This window comes from Oncorhynchus mykiss, chromosome 3, assembly GCF_013265735.2.
Source record: "Oncorhynchus mykiss isolate Arlee chromosome 3, USDA_OmykA_1.1, whole genome shotgun sequence".
NCBI lineage: Eukaryota > Metazoa > Chordata > Actinopteri > Salmoniformes > Salmonidae > Oncorhynchus > Oncorhynchus mykiss.
The window spans coordinates 22,488,272-22,507,077 of NC_048567.1; the positions used below are offsets into that span (position 1 = coordinate 22,488,272).

Consider the following 18,806-nt stretch of genomic DNA (forward strand, 5'->3'; position numbering starts at 1 on the left):
TTGACATTCTGATAATGAATTGAATACCAATTTAAAGTAACGGTTTAACAGGTGATCAAACTCAGTACCAATGGAATAGTGTTGTGACAGATATTGAAAAGTATTTTCATCCCATCATTAAAAGACTGCAGATGGACATTGACTCCAGGCCTGACCTTCTGTGTCATTTTGACCTGCTGGTAAAAGTGTGCCAGCTATGACACTCCTGTCCAACATTCCATACAGTACACACTAAGAAAACTGCACAAACTGCCCTGAGGGGCCTCAACCAATAGGGTTGGCCTGGGCAGGGCCATTTACACCTAAATTATTACATGAATATATTTATCTAATGGAAATGTGAAGATTTTTCTGACTATTTCTAGTCGCAATATGGAAAGACATTGACAATTGTTTATGCAGAGTTCTTGTTAAAAAAGGAAGTAATCCATGAATTCTCAAGTAATTGTGGCTTTACAACACAAGTCATTTTTCTGGTTCTCTGAATACTTCTAAATAAGGGCCATCATACACACAAAAGCTTTTACACACAGATTATGACCATGATCATTAAAGTACACATATGAAGCTTTTATTCTCTATTCAAAGCTCAAACACAATGTAGTTTTAACTTTAAACATCCAACACAGGGGTAATCGTGAATGTACAACAGAATTCCGAGAATCGTGTTCTAACAGTTTATTTACATTCTGTAATCTAATACAACAGGCATTTAATAACCTCTGTTTAAGACAAATGTTTAGAGCTCCACTGTTGCTTTAAAATATCATCAGATTACAACAAAGAAAGATTTGCCTGCGAGTCAAACTACTATATCGACACATGCATACCATTTAATATGAAGCCATGAATTGAGCACTTAGTATGAAGGCGTGCATTCTAAGTGGTACGCTATTATGAACATTGGAAGGTAGCTTTGGTTGGCTCCTTGACCTAATCTCTGGTTTTCCAAGCCAAAGTACTAAACTTGAAAATCACTTCTCTTCCTTTTTCTTCTTTTTCTTCTTTTTCTTCTTTCGATCATGAAGTCTCTCATCCGGAGAGCAGGATTCCCTGTGAATGTCCACACATTCAATTCACCAAACATATATACAGCCAAAGCATTCATCAACCACTAAATGTCTGCAACCAGCCTTGATGGTGACTTCATACACTGTCAGATTTGAATGCATGAGACAATGATATTCAGTCAATCCACTACTCTGACTCACCTCTTTCTCTTCTTCTTGCTCTCCTTCTCTCGGCTGCGCTCCTGGCTCTGCTCTGGGCTGGGGTCTTTGCTGCGCTGGCATTTGTGGTGGGAGCCGTGTCCATCCCTGGAGCTGACATGAGATTGGCGGGACTCTGTGGAGGCAGACCGTCTGTCCTCAGACCTTCTCCTGAGAGACAAACGGTTCAGTGGAGTTTTTATTTTATTTTTTACATGATCCTCTGATAAGTATTACAGTACTAATTGGATCTTGTATGAGCCGTCATGTAGGTAAGAAGACAATTGTTGGATTACCTGTGAGGGGCATGTTTGGACTCTCTAACCTCTTCCTTCCTCTCCTCCTCTTTCCACTGACTGGACAGTTCAACAGAGTGGACATTAATTACCTCCCGAATCACCTGCAGGATTCATGAAAAACATAGCCAGATATAACACACACACACCTCAAAGTAAAGTACATCCATTAACATTCTATTGAAACAGTCACACCCCCACACACCTCAGTGTAGGACTTCTTTGTGTTGTGGACGTTCTTGGCTCTGTAAGACTGCCGCCGTCTCTTGTAGTCCCTCATCTCAGCCATCAGCTCCAGGTGAGACTTGTGCTCGTTCTGATCGTTACCTGATGAACAGAAACAAACAACAGATTCACTGGAACACAAATTAATTTAGAGGAGCAATTCATAGGAAAATTGGTTTAAACCATACTACTGGTCTCACTCAATAGTTAATGTTTATAGGCCTACCCTTTTTGAGCTTGGCCACCAAATCAACATAGAGGTCCTCGTTGTCGGTTGCAACAGCTTGATCCTTCTGTTGAATGGCCTCCCTTGTCACGTGATCAAAAAGAGCCAGTCGGTCTGCCACAGTAAGGTCACAGATAGCTCGCTTGTGGTTCTGAGGAACTTCTGAAGGATCTGTGGAGTATTCACCTGCAGCACAATGAAAAGGGCTTTACACACACTCACATGCTACAACAGAGTACAGATAGAGTCATGAGAAGTCACAAATTCAAAAGCTTTTAAGAACACATCGATCACATTGAGATGATCACTCACACCTTCAGTATTAAAGGGTTAAAAAAGAGTAAAGGCCTTTCCCCAATACGTACAGGGAAAATGTGTGTGTACATGTGTGTAATGCCACCAACAGAGGCAGCATGTTTGAAAGGATATGGCATTAAAGGATACTGCACGTAATCAGTAAGCCTGAACGAGGGGAGAACCTCCTGTAATTACTCACCCCTGTCACTGAAAACAAAACACAGAACACGTACAGATGACAAACTCAAAGAAACTATATCATAAAAAAAAAAAAAACAACAGCCACCATATTTAGCCGTGTTAATAATGAATTAATGCATGTTAATGGAGACCTTTTTAGACATGGGCAAGTCACTGAAGACCTACAAGCTTGGTAAAAGAAAATATAAACATTGGTTGTTCTTTGGTGAAATTACCATTAAAGAATAAAATAATAAAAGCATAAATATTTTGTGGGGTATCAGCACTAATGCTGATGGCCATGAATACAAGTATAGGGTTTTATCAGTGACCTAACACTAATGTAAGGGTGTAATGACCTTACTTTGGCTGTACAGTCCCTCTGTCCTAATTGACGGTGCACTTGCTCTTGCTTGTAGAATCACTTGTTGCTGTGTGTGTTTGTCTACAGGTGAGGCAGAACACAAAGAAAGATATGAGACAAGCATTGGGCTTCCCCAACCCAGGGTCAGTCCAGGGAATTTGGACTTTTACATTAAAAAGTGGAATAGTGTGACACTCACCCATTGTGAAGCTGGTAATGCTGGCATTCTCATAATACAGAGAGGTGTCATACATCTCAGCCTTGGGAAAGGAAAGGAGTTTACTTTTTATGAAAGCTTTTAAGAACATAATAACAGATAAGGTTGTTGCATAATTAGGGTGGAGAGTTTTTCCTGATCATTTGACCTCACCACTTTGGTCCGCTCTAGTTATAGGGTCCAGTTTATCTAGGCCTGGCCCTATGGTCAGGAAAAATCCTTACCCTAATGACAAGCTACACCAAAAGGTGTTGATGGCTCAGTTGATATTTCATTAGAGTATGTGTGTGCATATGTGACACAGTATAGCTCTTTAACCTGTTCCTCATGGGAGTATCCCATCTGGCTGAGTTGGCAGGTGGCTTTGTGTCTCTCCATGCTCCTGCTTGGCACTCTGTGGTTCGGGTCATAGGGGCACACCTCCATCGGCTCCTGTGGAAGGTCATTTACAAGTTATAATATCATCTCTGCTTGTTGTAGCATGCATGTCATGTATACAGAGATTTAATGAATCCCCCATTTATTTTGAGGCCTCATATCTAGCTAGCTACACATTCACAACAGATGGTGCACATTTTAAGTATGGATTTCGGATATTAGCTCAGGTAACGTTATGAAAACACTGATTATGGGGTAAACTAGTCCTATAAAGAACGCCGCGCTTTCAGGGCTAGGAGAACCGCCCATCGTATCTGAGCAGTTGAATAAATATAGCTAACTAGCTTCCTGACCTACCTGAACTGAGCCGTTGTCCAGGTCCTGTCTCCATCCCAGCGTCTCGAACAGCTCATTCAGTTGTCTCTGGCAGTTCTCGGTGAACTCCGTCAACTCTTCCAAACTTCGCAGACGAGCCTGGAGCGTTTGATTTTCTGGTGAATCGCACATGTCGTAGTCAGGTCAAATCTAAATTGTGTTTACATTAAAAGGGGTTTTCTTACATTTTACGACTTAATGTCCAACCTATATTGGATATGCAGATTTTCGAACGTTGTTCAGCACCACTGTCGCATTTTAATAGCGTTAGCTGTGTGGCGCATGTAGATGACGTAAGCCTGACTGAGGTGCATTCTGGTAATTGAAGAATCAAAATTAATTTAAGGTTGAGTTTTTAATTGTACACATTTGCCGCTAAAAGCTGAATTGCAGCATACATAGGCCTACGTAAGTAATTAAATAAAATAAAACATGAGATGTAGTATAAAGTATTACAGTTAAGCAGCTTCACAAAGTAAGGCATAGTGCTGTTGAAGTATCTGTCAGTCCGAATAGGGGGAAGGATTCGATGGGTAGATCTAAAAACTGACATGACCTATCTATCGTCTGAGGCAGCTAACGTTATTTGTTGCTGGGATTTGCAAGCTTCTGGACAAAGGATCTGCTGGTGGGTGCGGCGGGACTCCACTTACTGCAAGCCCAGGTGTAGGTGTAGGTGTAGGTGGTGCCCATGATGATTTTGGTAGCATGTCGTTAGATTTTTTCAACTTGGTGGGCTGTGAGACTTGCCATACTTGAGCAGAGTACTGGAGCACTGGATGGACAAAGCAAGTGTAGACTGTCAGAAGGTCTTGGAAGTTACATATACTATATCTTCATTAGAAGTTCAAATCAAGACAACAAGCAAAGGTTTTCTTATTTTATTGGGTAAAAAAAATTGTAATTAATGAACCTCCCATAACACTGACATAAAAAAGGCATTTAAATGGTATTTAAAATACATTTTAATATTTAAACTACATTTAAATAAATGTAAAATACATTTAAAATACAAGGCTGACATTTAAAAACACAGAAAGTTCACTTGCAAACAACTTTTGAAGGAATGCATGTTTAGGTGGCGAAAAGCTGGTCATCATGCAGCAATATGGTTTCCATCAAATAATTTGGATAGACTCCTTCTGATCTAAAAAAAAAAGACATACAAACATTAGCTACTGCATAGCCCTACTTTATGTTTATGTGCTTCAGCAATGTGTAAATAAACCATGACCTTGAATCATTTAACTACTTACATTACTTCAAGTGTCTCTGTGTCCTCATAGGCTACTTCCTCCACTATTTCCACCTCGACTCCTACCATTATTGTCTTCCTCACTGGGAAACAGAAGTATTTGATTAGAGAAAAAAACTACATTGCAGCCATACTGGATCACCATAGAGAAGAATGACCCTCTTTCACATAAACAGACACATACACTTACTTCCAAAATTGAAGAGAGGGGAACCAGCCAAACTGTGGCAACATCTTCCTGGTCCACTTGGTCCATGCACACAAACACAGCCATGGCCCTCTGTCCTGTGGCTCCTCCATTGACTGCCTAAACAATGCTGGGGTGATTCTTCTCCATCAGCACCACCCAAGGAGGGCTGGTGTGGGGGGACATCAATCCACATTTCAGGGGCATGTAGCCCTGTGTCACTCTGGCTTTGGATGCTAACTAGGTCTGTGTGGACAGGGCCAAAGGTACTCTCAGTACAAGCCCAGCCCCAGGGGTTCTGAACACGCTCTTGGGTGAGGCCATGGCCATCTGAAGACACAGGGGACAGAGGAGAGAACCTAAGAACATTTGACAAAACGCTATTCTGTTCATACCATTGATGTCTAAAGGGATTCAAGTGAATGGAGAAACCAAGCAAATGGCATTACAGTGGGGCAAAAAAGTATTTAGTCAGCCACCAATTGTGCAAGTTCTCCCACTTAAAAAGATGAGAGAGGCCTGTAATTTTCATCATAGGTACACTTCAACTATGACAGACAAAATGAGAAGAAAAAAAATCCAGAAAATCACATTGTAGGATTTTTAATGAATTTATTTGCTAATTATGGTGGAAAATAAGTATTTGGTCACCTACAAACAAGCAAGATTTCTGTCTCTCACAGACCTGTAACTTCTTCTTTAAGAGGCTCCTCTGTCCTCCACTTGTTACCTGTATTAAGGCTGTTAAAGGACACCAGAAACAAAATTGTAGACCTGTACCAGGCTGGGAAGACTGAATCTGCAATAGGTAAGCAGCTTGGTTTGAAGAAATCAACTGTGGGAGCAATTATTAGGAAATGGAAGACATACAAGACCACTGATAATCTCCCTCGATCTGGGGCTCCACGTAAGATCTCACCCCGTGGGGTCAAAATGATCACAAGAACGGTGAGCAAAAATCCCAGAACCACACGGGGGGACCTAGTGAATGACCTGCAGAGAGCTGGGACCAAAGTAACAAAGCCTACCATCAGCAAGGGCATTGAAGATGAAATGTGGCTGGGTCTTTCAGCATGACAATGATCCCAAACACACCGCCCGGGCAACGAAGGAGTGGCTTCATAAGAAGCATTTCAAGGTCCTGGAGTGGCCTAGCCAGTCTCCAGATCTCAACCCCATAGAAAATCTTTGGAGGGAGTTGAAAGTCCGTGTTGCCCAGCAACAGCCCCAAAACATCACTGCTCTAGAGGAGATCTGCATGGAGGAATAGGCCAAAATACCAGCAACAGTGTGTGAAAACCTTGTGAAGACTTACAGAAAATGTTTGACCTCTGTCATTGCCAACAAAGGGTATATAACAAAGTATTGAGAAACTTTTGTTAATGACCAAATACTTATTTTCCACCATAATTTGCAAATAAATTCATAAAAAATCCTACAATGTGATTTTCTGGATTTTTTTTCTCTCATTTTGTCTGTCATAGTTGAAGTGTACCTATGATGAAAATGACAGGCCTCATCTTTTTAAGTGGGAGAACTTGCACAATTGGTGGCTGACTAAATACTTTTTTGCCCCACTGTATGTCTGTATGTTGGATAGCACTTTAATGAGCATACAAAGAAATGGGAATAGGGGAGATGAAGACTAAATGTGGATAAAGAGATGCAAGGAGAGGAGATAGAAGGGAAGAGATGGAGGAGTGATAATAGTAAGGTGTGGTGAGAAGCGATGACATAAGGTAGGATGGAAGGTTGGGTGCTGTTCTGTTGCAGTCTGTCGTTGTATCACGTGTTTGGTCCTGCTGTCTCTTTGGCCTGCCAATGGGCCTGCCGAGTTTGGGCAAGGCTCTTAGTCACAAGTCATCTGCCCACACTGGCAAGCACGGAGGCAGTGGTAGGTAAGCAAAGTCAGAATAGCAGAATTGGGAAAACATGTTAATTGATACAAACCAGCATAAACCCTGTTTACCCCAAGACAACATGGCATGCCACTTGAAATCAAATCTAAATCAGGGTTGAAACAGACAAGCAATGAAAGTCCCCTGTACTATTTTGCAATATTGAGCCTGCAATATTCTCTCACAGTTAACTCATACACCTCACTCTTACTTGTAGTATAGCAACAGATTGCTGGATGCTCCCTGGTCCAAATTGCATGTTCTTCCTCTTTTCCTTCTTCCTCATCCTCCCATTGCCTCAGGGTTGCTGAGCCAAGTCTGCCCAGGTGCCTATGGTGGCGTAGAGGCTCCCCGTTCGACCACAACCAGTTAGGGTTCTGTCCATACATCTCAATCAGGGCTTCTACTGTATATCAAGGCAAATAAATAGCTTTGCGTGTTTGATTCCCTAGTTGATAATAGCAGGTCTATAGGCTAGAGATGAGCCAGATTTGTGCATGGGCTCCGCAGCAGTGCCTTCTGATCCTGTCAGCCGCAGAACAGCTTTTCAGTGGAGGCACGATTCAATATTTCCTGTCCATAAAGGAAGTGCACCCCAATGGTTCTGAGACAAGAGTGTTTCTGATCTTGTGTAATGATGTAATGATGACTTTTGGTGGTCTTACTGTATTACAATACAGCACAAATAAAATACAACATTATTAGCCTGTGAAACAGTTAATGCTGTGCAGTAGCATTAGGAACATGCACACTCACACATAATATATACACAAAATACAATACACAATGCAATGGTTTGCCTGGTGAAAATAATGTTGTTTATCACAATAGTAAGACACAGAAACAATTGAGACAACTCACAATTTGGGCATCGTATTCACTATATGCAAATCTACTACTATAAGTACTACTACTATATAGTATTACTTTATTACTTAGAGAAATGCAGTCAGCGTTGTATTTATCTTAATTGACAAGTATTACTGTCATGTGATTGGCAGGCAGCTGGTCACATGTTATTGCAAGGCCAATCTGGAAATAGTGCATTGAGAGCCTCAATGAAACTTAAAACACTGGAATGTGCCTGGTGTATACCATTTACTTCCTCAAGTGTTCATTTCATGTAAAAAAAAACACACTCTTTTAAAAGTTTATACTTTGACTTCTGTTCAACTACATCCACTCTTTTACTCCAAATAAAGGTTTGCAAAGACAACAACCTAAAACTCAAATTCATCCCTCCCATTGCTTATTGTAAAGCAAGACACCCGAAACTCCCCTTGTATGTTTATACTTTGGGCAAGTCAGGGAAGGGGATACTTTATTGCCAGTTGGTATCACAATGTTATTCTTTTCATTCATAGAAAGGAGTTATCCTGGATATGGTGCTCCCACAGGCGGATACCCAGGAGGGGTAAGATCTTACAGACAAGTTTCTTCTATATAAATAAGATAAATGGGTATCGGCAGGACCGGTTTGCAGTTCTACTTCCGGACAACTAAACGGTCCTGCCGATACCCATTTATCTTATTTATATAGAAGAAATATGCATAATATGACATGCGTATATTGCACAGTGTTTTGCATATACTATTTGTTGTATCTAATACAATTTGTAGGCCTGCCTGCCAATGAATCGCTACCATTGGCAAGCTGTAGCATATATTTTATGCTTGATGCGCCTCTTTGCTCCAGGGATACCTGTTATTCCCGGAGTGAAGAGGCTTGATGCACTTTTCCGATACAACAGAGGCACACACTCTTACAATGTAACAATCTGAGCTGATCAAAGGGTTACATGAAGTGCAAATGCTATGATGGAGTATAGGGCCAACACTTTGTATAAAAAGTTCAGTAGCATATAGGTCGATAGAAGTACTGGTTTTGAATTGACTCATTTCACCCAACCCTGGGAGTGGTCAGCTTCACATAATAGCTGGGACTCACGGTCCTGGTGTTGCTGGCCAAAGTACAGTTTGACACTCTTACTGATTGTAATAAATAATCAATATGAAATCATTCTCAGCCCCTTGACCTCTGCAGAACAAGCTGTCAATGCACTGATTTGAGACATAATTGTCTGTTGTCTATAGACTATTGGTTAGGTAGTTCAGAGTGAGGCATTGGGATGTTCAACTTTAGTCACTTTCATGGCACCTGACCAATGTTGTCATCATTTTCTATCTGTCTCATTGTCTGTCTGTCTCGCAGCATGGAGGCGTCCCTGCTGGTGGCCCTGGCTTTGGAGGACACCCTGGTCAGCAGCAAGACCCTCTCTATGGATATTTTGCTGCTGTTGCAGGCCAAGTAATAAGACTTTTAGCTTGACATATTGAGCTATCTGTTAGTCTCAACACAGTCAAAACAGCATACTGTAGTCTAAAAATGCATAGCGTTGTTTCGGTCTCAATTAATATTTTTCCCCCGCCATCTGTACCAGCACCAGATGAAAAAGAGCACTGAAGTGTGCCACGAGTCACGTTTCTCCTGCACCTGACATTCACCGCATGAGAAATAGGAAGATTCTGCCAGGCCATGCGTGCCTTGTTTAACTTTTTTTAAATCACCGATCCAGCCTGTAGGTCTACTGAGAATCACTCAGGCTCAGTGGACACCGACAAAGCCCTAGCGTTCACTGATCACCCATAGACAGCTAAACAGTACCGTTCTAAAATCACAAGCGTAATTTATATTTTGTTTACAATGACACCACCTGCAGGACAATTAGAGAACCTCTCTCGTCGTTCAATTGAACCAATCCTAGAAGTTATTTTGTTTAGAGATTACCAACATTGCCTATAGAAATGTAGCAGTCACAAATGAGTTGAGAAACACATTTCTCTTGCAAAATGCTTTAATACAATCAAAACTAATAGTCTACCTGTCACAAAATGTAATAACTCCGAAACAGTATCATTTGTCATATAATGAGAATATTTATTTCTCAAAATCAACTATCACCCTCAGAATTTAGAATACATGTTACAAGTAAAGCCATGGGAAGTAGGGGTGCTGCTCCAACCCCTGAAAAAGCAGAATTGAATAATAATTAATTTTATTCACAAAAGTAGTGCACTGGGCCTTTACTAGTCCTGTATTAGCAGACCAGTATAGCCATCTGTAGTGTGGGAAAAACATTTTTTCCAGCACATTATCTCTGAATTGATCAATTAGCTCAGTTGGCCAGGTGTGGTGCCTAGTTGGAACAAAATCTTGCAGTACTCCAGGAACATGGTTGCCTACCCGTGTCATAGAGGTTAAGGTGGCTAGAGGTTTCTTCAGTTTCCAGAGGCCCAGAAGGTGGTCTCAAAAAAAGCCTCAATTCTAGATTGAAGTTACCACCATCATGCCATAGGTTCTCACTTTCCTCCTGCTGCTGCTCCTCTACTTTAACATCCTAGTGCCCGTTGGGTATGAAGTTTAATGCTAGGTATTACTGCACTGTTGGAGCAAGAAACACAAGCATTTCTGTGCACCTGCGATAACATCTGAAATTCTATGTACGCAACAAATACACTTAGATTTTATTTTGATTTGAGTAAAGTCATCAAGCAGCCATCTTGGAGGATGAAGTAGAATTCCTGAGTTACCTAAGCTGTTTCACACATAGAACAGTTATGGTTACAGGGCTTTGACTGGATGATTCAATTCCACTATGTCAACTGCACCAGATGAAAAAGAGCACTAACTTCCACTTAGTGACTCCCAAATACAGTAGGTCAAATAGAGAACAGCTCACTTGTCCTTCAAATTGAACCAATCATAGAAGACAATTCACACATATGAAACCACAAGGCTTTTATTCAAAAATGCATTTAGTCAAGAACTAAGGTGTAGATACTTATATGTAAGTAGATAATGCTCATATACACAGAGAGAAACATGTGTGCTAGAGTCATTAAAATATTCATACACATTTAGGTGTGTATGTCCTTTTATCTATTCTCAAAAAACAAAAGGATAAATGCAACGGCTGTATCACTGCTTACAATGGACGACCCTTCGAGGCCATTCAATGACACCAAAATCTGAATGAGCAGACATGATCAAAGAAAAAGTGTGTGTGTGTATCAGTTTGTATGATGAAATCAGAGAAGCCTCTGGAATATAAAGCATTGTTAGCTTGTTTAACATGGCATAACATGTTAGCTTGTTCATTGATTTATTCAAGACTTCTCCCACACTGCAGCTCTATTTACAGTCTGGTAGTTGGCAGCATGGGAGGTTGTTGCTGGGGAGGAGGGAGGTTCTCCCTCCCTGGTTTAGTTGGCTGGGTGGGGGGGTCCCTCTGGGATGAGGGAGGTGAAGAAGGTGCTGATGAAGGACCAGGTGGAGGCCAGGAAGCCGTGGTGGCGGGGGGCAGCGGGGGCTGCCGGGTCCTCTGGGCCTTCCTCTCCACTGTCGCCCTCCTCATCCTCCAGCCCTTCATCCATCATCCGCTCCTGAGATGAAGAGAAACAGAACGAGAAAAAGAGAGAATAAGAGAAGGACCATCGGTTTGAAAAGCAGAGATGGAGAGAGAGAATGTGGCAGAGAGAAAGGAGCAGCTTGGACACAGACAGATCAGACATAACCACACAGACAGAGATGGAATTCATCTTAGACAAGGAGCACCCACCATCTCCTGGATGTCCTGGTGTCGCTCTGCCTCGTCCTGATGAGCTAACCCCGCTCCTCCTCCTCCGGGGTTCTGCAGCTCTGGCCTAAAAGGGAACCAACCAGCCCTGTGCCTAGTTAAAAAACACAATCACAAAATTAGTATCTCACACACAGATACAAAGTAAACGAGGTCCTTCAAAATTATCCATTCTAATGTCAAACGGATAGTGTACAGATGAGAACTCACAAAAAGACGAGCAGCATGGCGCCTATCACCATGACGAAGCGGCCAAAGGAGGAGTAAAAATATAAGATGCTGAGCAAAATGGCGGCGCGGGAGACCGTGTAAATCCAGTCCAGCCAATCACGGTTCAATTCGTCCTCATTTAGCACGGCCCCGCCCTGGGCATTCATCTGGATATTGGGATTGGCCGGCCTGTCCTCTTGGATAGGGTTAGGGGCGGGGTTAGGCCCCAGGGGAGGCGGAGCTTCATTTGGCTGTGCGGGTTGGGGGGAGTGGGTGGGACTGGGGGAGGAGGGAGGGGTGGAGGGGAGCTGTGAGGCCGCCACTGCTGCTTGACTGGAAGAGGGAGAGATTGGGGAAGTGAAAGAAAGACAAATAAGTATTAGCTGATAGAAGCTAGTGAATATAACTCATTCCAACGTAGAGAAGTCTGTGGTCCTTATGGGTTGTTAGGATTGGGCCCTAAGTGCAGATGACCCTGACTTACTATTGCATGTAGTAGTGGTGTGCATACATCTGCTGCCACCAGAGGACCTGCATGGGCATGTACATGGGGTGGGGGGGCACACCTGCAGCCATACCCCCCTGTACCGGGACCTGCGTCCCATCTGGCCTGTGGAGGAAAAACAGTCACACGTGCATTCAAAAACTATGGGCACACAATATTTTCTGCATTTTCCCCACCATTTTTTAAAGTTTTAAATGTAATTTCACTTCATTTCCTGACTACGTAGAAACTGAAAATTAGATTAGAAAATTGATCCCAGTTAGAAAATTGATCCCAATACACAAGAATAGTGCTTACCATTGCATTATACCAGTAGAGGAAGGATTTTGAGGGTTCAATTGGGGGAAGCCTCCACGGTGCCTTAGCCCATCATAACTTCCTGTTACTGAGGAGGCGGCGGACTGACTGTCCTCATTTGGTGCTGTGGCTTGGGAGGTGGAGCCAGCAGTGTCTGAACTCTGAGTGACAATACATACACCAATCATAAACCAGCAGAGGAAAGAGGAATAAAAGCGTTAATATATTGGTAAAAAACAATGCCATTATGGGAATAAGGACAGCTGCAAAGTAGGGCTGGGCGGTAGAGTATTTTACTATATACACACACACACACCGGTGTTGACGCACAGACAAGTTTGGGTTTTTACTTTACCTTGTATAACAGTATTTCAATGTTTAGTTTGTTAAATGTGTTATGCCTCTCCACCATGTGTAATGGCAGTTGGTTCCTACCCTGTCACAATAGCCTCTCCCTCACTTTTTCATTCATTGTGTCAGACAGTGTGTGTGCCCACTATACTCCAACTTTTGGTTGAAATGTCATTGAATGTCCAAAGCCCTATTAAAAACACTTAGAATGTATGTGTTGCCACCCCAGGGTCATGCACTAATAATAAAGCATATTTAGAACTTGACATTTCATTTCTATCTGATTGAATTGTTGAGCTGCACAGAATGACTCCACACCATTAGACGTACCCCAGAGCTGGAGCCGGGGTCAAAGATCAAAGAGCTGGGGGCGGAGCAGTGCGGCGTGGGCGACGCTGGAGGGGTACGAGAGGCACACACCAGGTGCATCATGTGATAACCCTCTTGCTGTAGGTGGAAATAGAGGGTTGGATGTGGGGGGAAAAGGAGAGGGGTGTAATTAATCATTTGATTCTGTCTTGGTGATCGGTGTGAGTGAGAGAGTGAGCGAGCACGAGGGGCAATTTCAGGGAACAGGCTAGAATTCAGGTACAAAGCCAACCTGAATGTTGCTTACAACATTAGATCAGCTATTGTTATACCATCACAGTCTCTTCTGCCTCACGCTCACCTTCTCTCACAAACACAAGGGGGTGGGCCCTATGTAATAAAGGCTCAGCAGTCGGTTGTCTGTTATGTTGAGTGAGATTTCTGTGATATTGCATAACAATTCTAACATTTCAGATACAGTGTTAGTCCACCACACTCCAAACATCGACCATATGCCACAGCAGAAAAACAGAGACAAGGTCGAGGGTGGTCTTTACCTTCCTGAGGACATCCCTCAGCTGCAGGTGGTCCTGGAGGAGATGGCCCGAGTATACCAGCCGCTGATCCTTGGATGACTAAGACAACACAACTGTCAGTCTGAGAAAGCCTGTTGCAGAATACACAACTAGAGCATTTAAAATCACATATTTTGGGTTAATAAGCCCTAAATGCAAAAAATTACAAAAATGTAACACGTGCCTCTAGCTCTTAATTATGCAAGAACAATGCTTGCAAGAACAATGCTTGTTGAAAGTATATCAACAAGGTGGTAGGGCAATATTTCTTGCACATACACATACATGTTTATTAATACAGAAGTACTATTGCAACCATTGACCTAAATGTTTCACTGATCTGATACAATGACCGTACATGACATTAGAAACATCTCTGGTTGGAAAATGTGCACATTGTTTTTATGTAGATTTGAGAATATTTGCATGAAAATCTGGCAGCATTTGGATGGAAACACAGTTTGTGTTCCAGAAGAGACTAAGCATATTCAGATTAGATTACATTAGTTTGGAGTAGATTACACACCTGAACGCATGCCTGCAGCGTCACAAGACAGTGCTTTACAGAATTTTCACATTATGTACAGAACCAGTCAAAAGTTATAGAACACATTCTCATTCAAGGGTTTTTCTATATTTTCGCAGTTTTCTACATTGTAGAATAATAGTGAAGACATCAAAACTATGAAATAACCCATATGGAATCATGCAGTAACCAAAAAAGTGTTAAATCTAAATACATTTTAGATTTGAGATTCTTCAAAGTAGACACCCTTTGCTTTGATGACAGCTTTGCATACTCTTGGCATTCTCTCAACCAGCTTCACGAGGAATGCTTTTCAAACAGTCTTGAAGGATTTCCCATATATGCTGAGCACTTGTTGGCTGCTTTCATTCACTCTGCGGTTCAACTCATCCCAAACCATCACAATTGGGTTGAGGTCGGGTGATTGTGGAGGCCAGGTCATCTGATGCAGCACCATCACTCTCCTTCTTGGTCAAATAGCCCTTATACAGCCTGGAGGTGTGTTTTGGGTCATTGACATGTTGAAAAACAAATGATAGTGGGACTAAGCGCAAACCAGAGTGGGTGGCATATCGCTGCAGAATGCTGTGGTAGCCATGCTGGTTAAGTGTGCCTTGAATTCTAAATAAATCACTGACCGTGTTACCAGCAAAGCACCCCCACACCTCCTCCTTCATGCTTCACGGTGGGAACCACACATGCGGAGATCATCCGTTCACCTACTCTGCGTCTCACAAAGACACAGTGGTTGGAAGCAAAAATCTCAAATATGGACTCAGTTTCTCGTGTTTCTTGGCCCAAGCAAGCCTCTTCTTATTGGTGTCCTTTCTTCGCAGCAATTCGACCATGAATGCCTGATTCACACAATCTCCTCTGAACAGTTGATGTTGAGATGTGTATGTTACGTGAACTCTGAAGCATTGGGCTGCAATCTGAGGTGCAGTTAATTCAAATGAACATATCATCTGCAGCAGAGGGAACTCTGGGTCTTCCTTTCCTGTGGCGGTCCTCATGAGAGCCAGTTTCATCATAGCGCTTGACGGTTTCTGCGACTGCACTTGAAGAAACTTTCAGTTCTTTAAATTTCCCGTATTGACTGACCTTCATGTCTTAAAGTAATGATGAGGTCAGGGCTTTGTGATGGCCACTCCAATACCTTGACTTCGTTGTCCTTAAGCCATTTTGCCACAACTTTGGAAGTATGCTTGGGGTCATTGTCCATTTGGAAGACCCATTTGCGACCAAGCTTTAACTTCCTGACTGATGTCTTGAGATGCCGCTTCAATATATCCACATAATTTTCCTCTTCATGATGCCATCTATTTTGTGTAGCGCACCAGTCCCTCCTGCAGCAAAGCACCCCCTAAACAAGATGCTGCCACCCCCGTGCTTCACGGTTGGGATGGTGTTCTTTGGCTTGCAAGCCTCCCCCTTTTCCCATTTCTCCAAAAAGTACGATCTTTGTCCCCATGTGCAGTTGCAAACCATAGTCTGGCTTTTATATGGCGGTTTTGGAGCAGTGGCTTTTTCCTTGTTGAGCAGCCTTTCAGGTTATGTCGGTATAGGACTCGTTTTACTGTGGATATAGATACTTTTGTACCTACTTCCTCCAGCATCTTCACAAGGTTCTTTGCTGTTGTTCTGGGATTGACTTGCACTTTTTACACCGAAGTACGTTCATCTCTAGGAGACAGAACGCGTCTCCTTCCTGAGCGGTATGACGGCTGCGTGGTCCCATGGTGTTAATACTTGCATACTATGGTTTGTACAGATGAACGTGGTACCTTCAGGTGTTTGGAAATTGCTACCAAGGATGAACCAGACTTATGGAGGTCTACAATTTTTCAATTTTCTCTGAGGTCTTGGCTGATTACTTTTGATTTTCCCATGATGTCAAGCAAAGAGGCACTGAGTTTGAAGGTAGGCTTTGAAATACATCCACAGGTACTCCTCCAATTGACTCAAATTATGTCTATTTGCCTATCAGAAGCTTCTAAAGCCATGACATCATTTTCTGGAATTCTCCAAGCTGTTTAAAGGCACAGTCAACTTAGTGTATGTAAACCTCTGACCCACTGGAATTGTGATACAGTGAATTATAAGTGAAATAATCTGACTGTAAACAATTGTTGGAAAAATAACTTGTGTCATGCAAAGTAGATGCCCTAACCGACTTGCCAAAACGATAGTTTGTTAACAAGAAATTTGTAGGGTGGTTGAAAAACTAGTTTTAATGACGCCATCCTAAGTGTATGTAAACTTCTGACTTCAACTGTATCTGTGACAAACAGATGTGTATCTGTATTCCCAGTCACGTAAAAGCAATAGATTAGGGCCTAATGAATGTAACTCAATTGACTGGTTATATGAACTGTAACTCAGTAAAATCATTGAAATTGATGCATGTTGCGTTTATAGTTTTGTTCGGGATACTTTGCAGATACTTTTACTGTGGTTATTCCTTTGAGAGTTAGACCTAGAGCCGAGCTGGAGCAAAAGCCTGCACACCCAGCAGCTCTCCAGGCGGACGGTTCCCCCTGCCCTATCCACTCCCTAGTTAATGGAATGGTGGGGATGAGGAAACCAAAAAATGGCAGTACCCACTCACCGGCTTGCTTGGGTACACATTTGAGATGTGACTCTTCAGTTTCTCCACCGTCCAGTTGAGAAAACAGTTTATTGTCTGGTCGTCATACTTCTGGTTGGGGGCCTTGATAACTAAGGTGACGGGACTGTCAACTGCTCCTGGGTCCATGGTTCATATTAATGGGTGTGTCAAGGGGATGGGAAAGGACAGGGCCAGCCTCCTACACCTGAGGAGGAAGACTCCCTCAGATCATCTTCATCATTGTGATCTCAAGTCCAGCTCAGCCAGTGACTATGGTTGACATGGACATTTCCCCTCTAAAAAGCTGTCATTGACAGGGAGATGGTCCTGTGTCCAATCACGATGTAATCCTGGTGGAGAGTGAAGCAGCTATGTTTCTTGGGGTTCTGTCAAATAGAGAGAAAGTGATTAAGACCATGCTTCTCAAACATCTGAACATTTTGAATGTTCTTACTTGTGGTACTAGCTAGGCTACTCAAATGTATCGACATGCACATATTGACAGTCTCTGGAATTGTTTATGTTAATTTATAATATATTAAACTGGGATATTGGCTAGCTAGCTAATACTTTTCTAATGTAATTAATGAGGGAGACACAGCCAGTCTTGATGATCACTATTTAATCCTATGTATGGCCAGTTTAAGAAAATATTGTTGCTCAAGTGCTTAGTCACCATTTGACTATATTCAACAGACAAGTCACGGATAAACACAGACACTGGACCTCTGACACCCCTGACCTAGCTTGCAACAATTCAGGGAGAGACATTCCAGTCTTCAGAACACCTGTCGCGTTGCGTCATACAGCTGTCAAAACGAGCCATCCAGCCAGACTAGTTAGCGAGCTACTTGTTTATTGTTTACACTAGCCACCAAAACTAGTCTATGTAGAAAGTAATTGTATGATGTTAACTACTTTAGCATATCTGCCAAATATACGTTCGTTTTACACGAGTGCTGTGCTATCAACGCTCCAGAGATTATTGCTAACTAGCTAGCTAACGTTACATATTAGCCTAGCTAACGTTACATATTAGCCAAGCTAACGTTACATATTAGCCAAGCTAACGTTGCGTTAGCATATCATGAAATGTTTGTTTGCTACTTGTTGTGATAATACAACCACGTGACAGTATCGGGGACGGGAGGCTTATTCAGACACAACATTAACTTACTGAAGATTCTTTGAGTATTTTCGACACCTTTAGAATGCTCCTTGCCAGTTCGACAGATTTTTTTTGGTGGGTCGGGGCGTAATACCGGAAACTACGTAATAATATTCTACTGACAGCTATTGGGTGAAAGTCATAGAGGTAGATAGAGGGCACTATATTAACGCATATGTGTTATCTTCAAGTTTGTGCTGTTCTTTTTGATAGTGCAAGATTCTCAACTAACAAAAAATATGAGGAATTTTATAAAAATTCTTACAAATTCTTCTCAAATTGATTAAATCGTCCCACCCCAACCTCATCAATCTACACTCAATACCCCATAATGGCAAAGCCAAAACTGATTGACATTTTTGCAAATGTATAAAAATACAAAATAATATATGAAATGTCATATTTACATTATTCAGACCCTTTACTCTGTACTTTGTTGAAGCACTTTGCCAGTGATTGTAACCTTGATTCTTCTTGGGTATGACGCTACAATCTTGGCACACCAGTACTTGGG

General features: G+C 42.1%; 2 protein-coding genes across 3 annotated transcripts; both read right to left on the reverse strand.

The window, feature by feature from the left end:
• Positions 1-549: 549 nt before the first annotated feature.
• Positions 550-7,633, reverse strand: snrnp48 (small nuclear ribonucleoprotein 48 (U11/U12)). 2 transcript variants are annotated; one of them, XM_021593606.2, is made up of 13 exons: positions 7,318-7,633; positions 5,212-5,538; positions 5,023-5,104; positions 4,420-4,913; positions 3,749-3,882; positions 3,332-3,445; positions 2,996-3,056; positions 2,797-2,877; positions 1,956-2,141; positions 1,710-1,831; positions 1,505-1,608; positions 1,212-1,379; positions 550-1,053 (listed from the first exon to the last, which is right to left on the reverse strand). In XM_021593606.2, exons 4-13 carry the CDS (start codon positions 4,457-4,459, stop codon positions 975-977), a joined length of 1,089 nt encoding a protein of 362 aa, XP_021449281.2. In that variant the 5' UTR covers positions 4,460-4,913; positions 5,023-5,104; positions 5,212-5,538; positions 7,318-7,633; the 3' UTR covers positions 550-974. The 2 variants fall into 2 exon arrangements, with proteins under 2 accessions (XP_021449281.2, XP_021449288.2); XM_021593613.2 differs by lacking the exon at positions 7,318-7,633 and having other exon boundaries at positions 5,206-5,745.
• A 3,540-nt stretch (positions 7,634-11,173) lies between these two features.
• LOC110514079 (homocysteine-responsive endoplasmic reticulum-resident ubiquitin-like domain member 2 protein) lies at positions 11,174-18,407 on the reverse strand. Its single transcript, XM_021593645.2, has 9 exons — positions 18,302-18,407; positions 17,125-17,510; positions 13,973-14,050; positions 13,437-13,553; positions 12,756-12,916; positions 12,438-12,563; positions 11,954-12,286; positions 11,726-11,837; positions 11,174-11,549 (listed from the first exon to the last, which is right to left on the reverse strand). Exons 2-9 carry the CDS (start codon positions 17,269-17,271, stop codon positions 11,370-11,372), a joined length of 1,254 nt encoding a protein of 417 aa, XP_021449320.2. The 5' UTR covers positions 17,272-17,510; positions 18,302-18,407; the 3' UTR covers positions 11,174-11,369.
• Positions 18,408-18,806: the final 399 nt, after the last annotated feature.